The sequence below is a fragment of the Populus euphratica genome, unplaced genomic scaffold (assembly GCF_000495115.2).
Source record: "Populus euphratica unplaced genomic scaffold, PopEup_1.0 scaffold2959.1, whole genome shotgun sequence".
Taxonomy (NCBI): domain Eukaryota; kingdom Viridiplantae; phylum Streptophyta; class Magnoliopsida; order Malpighiales; family Salicaceae; genus Populus; species Populus euphratica.
The window spans coordinates 8508-16162 of NW_011502822.1; the positions used below are offsets into that span (position 1 = coordinate 8508).

The window sequence follows — 7655 nt, forward strand, 5'->3', positions numbered from 1 at the left end:
CGGCTACTGCCTTTTGTTTGTTCAACCACTTTAGCGTACACAGTGGGCGTCGGCAGGAATTTATTTTTCTCTTATAAAAGAAAAGGGTGGGAAACCAGCATGCTTGTTACATGCAAATATTAAAATTAAAATTAAAATTAAAAAAAAACTAAAAGAATGAGGGTTTCATGATACACACAAATTTGTTGTATCATGGATTGGAATAGAGTCACGATGCTTTTATCCTTCTCGAATAAAATCGTTATCGTAGGGTAATACAATTTTTTTACAAGTTTTATTAATCATTATCGAATTAATTTAGAATAATTTGATATTTTTATATTTTTAAAGCACATAAAATAACTAAATTATTCTTAAAATAAAATTTATTTAACTAACATCAAAGGTTTTTCTTTTTAATTTTCACTTTTTTAAGTATATTAAAATAATTAAATTACCCTTAAAGCAAAAAAAAACAAAAAACATCTAGAGGCTTTTTCTTAATCAAGTTGATTGAATAATAATTTTGTATTTTAATAAATATAAAATACTACTTAAAAAACAAAAATGGTTAACGTGCATTGCACCTAGCAATGTATTCCCTGCTCCATTGAGTTTAGGCAACATGAACTATGGATTCCTGTGACTAAAACTTGCAATTTGCAAGAAAATGCCCTTTGAAGCGTTTTGTAACATGGAAATAAAGATTCACATGGTTAAATTTACACCCAACAATTGCTAGATGATGAATTTGATAATGGTATTAACAGTTTAACACTATCTACAACACAGCTCCTTCGATCTCTCACCACCGCTTTTTTTGTCATCACTCACACAACAAACAAATAAAGCATTGCAACACCAAAAAACCACAACTAGGGCACAAGTCCTAGTTAGATATAAAGATTTTAAAATAATAAAATAAGATATGGGGGAAAAACACAGATTATACAGTTTAATTCTTGTTGAGTCATCTACCCTCACTGGTCAATTTTAATGATCCATCCTTCATTAGTTTCAGGCTCAGATTGTTTAACCGCTCTCGTGAATACTGCCTTGATGCTTTCCGCCAATCTGTGCCGGCCTTCATCATTGCGGCAAACTCCTCGTAACTTATTTTTCCATCCTGCAAGTTCACAGAAGGGGGCTCGGGTTAGATTCCATGCATGGCAAGGGGAATAAGCATTGATGGTTATGGGAAGCATTACCAGTTTACAGAGACATTTCCGGGTTTCATTAGAAAGTTTCAAGAAAGTAACACACTGTATCTTTTGCTTGCAGGCATGATATAAGTTTTCTTTTTTCATAGAAGAACGATGATAAACAGGTGCATGCAGAGGACTCCATTTCCATCAAATGTAAAACATGCATGCCGTTTATAGATCAAGGAAAAAAACACAATTGAAAGAAATAAGACTGACCTTATCCGTGTCCACATCATGAATTATAGCATTAATAACGTCTTCATTACTTCCATCAACTTCATCAGCCAAGGCATCTCTTAGCTCATCGATTTCTATGTGCCCACTTTGGTTTTGATCAAAGAATTCAAAGGCTTTGCGAAGGTGTTCGTCATTCCCCATCTTTCTCAGGTGAACAGTAATAGCCATAAATTCTCCATAGTCAAGATAGCCATCTCGATCTGCATCACCCTGTTCAAGAAAACTTGTTAAGTTCATGGCACAAAATGGCAGTTGATGGTGTAGAGGTTCCCTTTTCCCATTCAAGATCAATGTGTTAAAAAGTAGAACACCTAAATTTTGATGACTTACCACTTCCATTAAAATTTGAAGATCAGTCTCAGGGACCTGTTGGCCAAGTTTTTGTAATCCAACTCTTAGCTCGTCAATGTTAATCTTGCCCTTGTTGCCAGTATCCATCACTTGGAATCCCTCCTTTATGCCAGCAACTTCCTCCACTGACAGATGCTCAGCTATTACCTGTTAATTTGACATTGTAAAGAATGGAAGATAATGTAAGAGAGACAGAATTTGGACTAAAACAAATACCAAATCCAAACAATTTAAAGAGGCAAAACCAAGCTTCCTTGAACTGTTAAGGAAAAAAAATTCACTAGATTACTTATTCTACCCAGCAAATGCTTAAGACATTACCCTCAGAGCTCTTTTCTTGAGTTTGTTCATAACAGAAAATTGCTTGAGCCTTGTTCTTACTGTTTCACCTAAAGAAACATTAGGAGCCTTCTTTGCATTCTGCAGCCAAGGGTGATCTGCATGTCAAGAACAAGCAACTTAGAAGACCTGTGATTCCAAGAATTTCATTTTGGGAATTTCCCATGCAATCTCATCCAATTAACCAAATAATAAAAGATCCAAAAGCATAAGACAACAATTCCATTAATTAGTAATGAACATTACCTAGCACTTGCTGTGCTGTAAGCCGGCGCTTTGGGTCAGGATCAAGCATCTTTCTCACAAGGTCTTTGGCATGTTCAGAAACTTTGGGCCAGGGATCCCTCTTAAAGTCAATAACTGACCTTATAATTGCTTGTGCAACTCCCTGTTCAGTTTCTGCAGTGGAGGCAGAGTTTTTATCAGTGGAAAATACCTATACCGGCATATCATGCATGTATAGCTAGGAATTGTTCCTGAGCACCCAATGAAAACAGTAATTACGAATAAAGTAGGATTTTCTTTAACCAAAACAAAATACCAACCTGCCCAGAACGGTGGAACACCACAAAGTAAGATATAAAGTATTACACCAGCACTCCAGACATCCACTTCTGGACCATAATTCCTCTTTAGAACTTCAGGAGCCATGTAGTATGGACTTCCCACTATCTCAGTAAATCTTTCACCTGGAGAAAGTAAACCCTCAGCTAATGAACATAGAAGAATGAAAGCTAAAAAGCAGAAATGCAAAGTGAAATGGGTTCGTTTGCAAGGGGAAAAAAAAAAGAAACTGAAGAAAGAGACCAAATTGCACTAGGTGATAGGTAACGATAAGACATTACCGGGTTTGAAAAACACTGACAATCCAAAATCAATTGCCTTCAAAGGTGCATTCTCCTTCTTGTTTCCGAACAAAAAGTTCTCGGGTTTTAGATCCCTATGCATCACCCCATGTTCGTGGCATATCTGCAACAAGGCAAAACATATCTCAGAAGCATTAGGATTCCGCTAATTGAATATAATGTGTGCAAGATGGGAGGAATAGTGTCGTTTTAGGAATAACATGCTGTATGATAAGAAGGAAGGAAATCCCTACAAGCCTTTCCATTGATTTTGGACAGCACAGAAGTTAATACCAAGAGGTTAACATTTTTATGCAAATGAATTATTTTACAGTCAAATCTTCATTGTTAGCAAAAGAGTTTCGAAACAGTGGTGAGAAATCAAATTGAGAAAAGAGGAAACTGAGAAAACCAAGAGGAAATCAAACATTTAGGTACTAGCTACACAGTTACTCACGAAGCTAATGACAAGTGTGTCAGGGGAGGAATCAAGATGATGAACCCTAGAGGTTACTCAAAGTAAGCAGCAGTAAGCACAACAAGCCAGGGCAAACGGAGGAAATCAACAGAGAGAATCCACACAGTAAAAAAATAAAATTTTCAGATCACCAGAATCAATATCTGCCACATCTACTCATCAAGACAAACTATCCCATAATTCTACCAGACAGTATGCACCAATCACTCCCAGGAGATTAACTTTTTACCAACAACCTATGGGTCCTAGGCTTCCATACACCAAGTATAAAACCATATTTCCTCAGCACTCAAATAGCACCAAGCACCATTTCAAGATCCAAAAGCAAAATTCATGTACAAGCGTTTACAATCAACACATGGAATAGATTCGACTCTGAATTTTTTTTCAAAAAAAAAACCCACAAGAGTGTTTCTTACCTGAACAACCTCCACAATGGTCTTCGTAACAGCAGCAGCAGCCCTCTCAGTGTAGTGTCCTCTAGCCACAATCCTATCAAACAACTCTCCTCCTTCACACAACTCCATCACCAAATGAACTGCACTATCATCCTCATACGTATCCTTCAAGGTCACAAGATTAGGATGCTGAGGCATATGTTTCATGATCTCCACTTCTCTCCTCACATCCTCTATATCAACAGCTGTCCTTAACTTCTTTTTAGAGATAGATTTGCAAGCAAAATTCTCACCAGTCTCCTTATCGGTACACAAGTATGTGATTCCAAATTCACCCCTGCCTAGTTCTCTGCCAAGTTCATATCTTTGCTCAATTTCTTTTCCTGTTGGGTCTCTTAACACAATCAGCTTGTGATTCGTGCCTCCATTATGGTGCCCAAAATCTAAGGCAAATGGGTTTTGTTTCTTCTTGTGCTTCTTTTTCTCATGATCAGGGACTCCTGGTGGTGTTACACAACAATTACCCATGATTCAAAAAAATAAAAAGAAAAGTTGTAAACAGGATGTTTCTTCTGTCCCTTTGTGGGGTACTTGAATTTCAAGGGGGGAAAAAACCGGAATTCGATGATTAGATCAATCGAAATCTGATCTTTAGACGAAAGCAGGAAAGGGTATTTGAAATTAGCTTGGAAGATACAAACTTCACCTACAAATGATCAAATCTCTCAACAGAATTTGAACCCAAAAACGAAGGATAAAGCTTGATTCATGAAGAAAATCTAGATTTCCAAACAAGCTGTTGCCTTTCAAGGAAAAATAGATCAAGAAAGAAAATTTATAAGGATTTGAAGACAAGAAACGAAAAGTGTAATATTCACGGGATGGAAGGGGAAGGTAATGCGGTTGATAAGAGGAATTTATTTGCAAGGCAACATCCACTATTGTATCTTTTTATATACAAACTAAGAATTCATTCAACAAAACAACACGGGATTGGATTGGATTGGTTCAAAGAGAAGAACAAAAAAGTCAATCCTCTTTACCATGTTATGCAGAACTACACTTCCCTTCCCATCTCTTTCCTTTATCTCTCTTGACAATTTTATATCACTACAAGTCCCCGAGAGAGATGGAAGGCTACTCTGTTGTTTTCCCAAAATATCCAAAACAAAGCTCAACTCATCCTTTTTTTTTTTTTTGCTTTTATATACTCAATTTTTTTCTTTTATCAGACAATTTTTTTTTTTTTATTATTTGATGGTGTAGGAAGACCAGTATTCCTTGGTCTACTTGATAAGTGAATATATTTCCTTACTTATTAATTATAATAAACTCGATTGAAAAAGTATGTTTGATTTCGATTACTATAAGTAGTTTGACAATATTACTTCTCATCAAGTGTGTTTAATTTCCATTAATATAATTTAGCTCGATAATATTACTTTATTGTATAATAAGATTATTATATTTTTTAATTACCTTTGGAATGATTTTATAAGTTTATATAGTTTATTTTCATTTCCAATAATGAGATGAAGATTTTGAAAATCTTTGTTTGTTTTTGTATTTTAAAAATCTTGTTTGTTATTATATTTTAAAGGTATTTTTATAAAAAAAAACTAATTTTTTTAGTATTTTCAGATTATTTTAATATTTAATATCAAAATAATTTTAAAAAAATTAAAAATTATTACTTCAATATATTTTCAAACAAAAATTATTTTAACAACAAATATATATATATATATATATATATCAAACTATCAAAAATAAAATCTCAAATTTCTAAAGCTCTATCAGAAACAAGTTGGAGATTCACCCTTTTCTTGTCCTTTTCATTATCAACATTTGGATGAAAGAACTTGTATAAAAAAACACTTAAAAAGGCCACATAAAAATTTTACAATTTTGAAAGAGTAATTAATAATATTTTATTAGTTATTTCCTTAACTCATCTTGAAAAAAAAATAAAAAAATAAAAATCTAAAAAATAAAACTCATGACTCATAAAAAATAATAACTATATTTCTACCTATAATATCATTAATTTCTTCAATAAATGAATAAAATTTATCCAAAAACACTACAAATTCACCCCAAAACAACGAGGACTGTGGAAGTGTAATATGTATATAGTGGTGTGGGCCATTATACCAAATGAAAGGCAGCCTGTCGGCAACTACAACTTCGGGTGGCTAGGTCTTTTTAATTTTTCTTGTCTCCCTTTTGCTAGGTTTTTAGTTGGTTAGGTTTTTGTAAGGTTTTTTTTTTAATATATGTATGTCCGAGTAATTGAAGCTTGCTATAAAATGAGTTATGGTATATATATATATATATATAATTGACGGTCGTCTTCAAGAATCAATACCACCACCATCATCAACAACATTGGAAGAATCATTGTGGTCACCTCTTTCATCATGAATCCCATGAGCCTTTGTGCACCACTCATCAAACAAGATAAAGAACGTGAAATCACATATCATTCCATCCCATGTGATTCTCCAAGTTAATTAGGGGGGATGAAGATAACGTGGGTGGGTGCCATAAAAAGTTAACTACCTTACTATCCAGCTATTTATTATGTGTTTTCCATGTATGGATCCTTCATCAACGTAAAAAGGGGTAAAATATACAATTTTGTGGTGATAATTTAAGAAAGTCGGATAATATAAATTATATTTTAAATTTTTATTTAATAATTTAAATTTTCAGATTGAAATTATTTTTATATATAATATTAGTAAGGGTGATTCTTTTGGTTTATTTTGATTTTTATAAAAAAAATAACCAGATTAAATTTTTTAAAAAAAACTAAAACCAGTTCAAACCGATCTATTTCATTTTGGTTTGGTTTTTCGGTTTGACTCAAATTTTTTTGGTTTTTTGGTTTAGGTTTGATTTTTTCAGTTTCATGCTTATAAAACCGGAACTGAATCAGTCAGTTTTTTTAAAATTTTAATTAATTTAATCAGTTTTTTCGTGGTTTGATTTTTTTGGTTATTTTTTTAATTTTTTTAATTTAATTGATTTTTCAGGTTTTTTACTCATCTCTAGGTATCAGAGTCTTAATAATCAAGGACTACGAGTTTGAATCTCATTATTTATATTTATTTGATGACAATTAAGTATAAAATAATATGAATCTTTATAAATATCAAGTTTAAAGAATTTTTAATTAAAGTTAGAGAATAAAATAAATTATATTTTGATATCTTATTTAATAATTTAAGTTTTTTGATTTTTTGACAGTAGTTAATGCTATTATAGTATTAATTATTTTTTAATATGTTTTTATTTAAAATTATATAAAAATAATATTTTTAATTTTTAAAAATTTATTTTTAATATATCACGTGAAAACAATTAAAAAATAAATAAAAAATAGCTTCGTTTCTTTAACCTTGTTATCGAATTCATATTCATTTGGCTTTTGTGAACGTCTTTACCGGCAAGCAGAGGCGTTTAAAGTTGGCTAAGTTGCGTGTTTACGTGGCACTCTCCTATTTATCATGACGTGATCTTCTGGAGGCCACATAAAAACTTCGAGAATTTCTCCTGCATATCGTATTTCCAAAAATAACCCCATTCTCTTCCGTGAAATTAATTAGCTTAATTTTCTCTTTGGTATTACGCTCCCTTCACTCTTCAGCCAGCCACTTGAAAAGATAATTGGTTTTGCACCTGAAAAACTGTGTGTTAGACAAGAAGCATGATGCCTGGTTGTGACTAAATTAATTATTTAATTGTTACTAAAATCCGTCAAATGAAAAAATCAATTGGTCCAATCCATTGAAAACATTTATTATTGTTTTGTAATAAT

At 32.6% G+C, this 7655-nt stretch overlaps 1 protein-coding gene across 1 annotated transcript; it reads right to left on the reverse strand.

Annotated features, from left to right (window-relative positions):
• Window positions 1-686: 686 nt before the first annotated feature.
• On the reverse strand, window positions 687-4977 carry LOC105119480 (calcium-dependent protein kinase 32-like). The gene is made up of 8 exons (XM_011017626.1): window positions 3854-4977; window positions 2957-3080; window positions 2657-2800; window positions 2358-2510; window positions 2094-2209; window positions 1752-1919; window positions 1401-1631; window positions 687-1105 (listed from the first exon to the last, which is right to left on the reverse strand). Exons 1-8 carry the CDS (start codon window positions 4358-4360, stop codon window positions 950-952), a joined length of 1599 nt encoding a protein of 532 aa, XP_011015928.1. The 5' UTR covers window positions 4361-4977; the 3' UTR covers window positions 687-949.
• Between the last annotated feature and the right edge of the window lie 2678 nt (window positions 4978-7655).

Bases quoted from the DNA above. Each gene is read 5' to 3' on its own strand.
- LOC105119480 (XM_011017626.1), bottom strand. From the start codon at position 4,360: ATGGGTAATTGTTGTGTAACACCACCAGGAGTCCCTGATCATGAGAAA. The intron at 3,081-3,853 runs GTAAGAAACACT...GCCTTGTTGCAG, and splicing joins CCATTGTGGAGGTTGTTCAG to ATATGCCACGAACATGGGGT. The intron at 1,106-1,400 runs GTCAGTCTTATT...GTGAACTTGCAG, and splicing joins ATGATGTGGACACGGATAAG to GATGGAAAAATAAGTTACGA.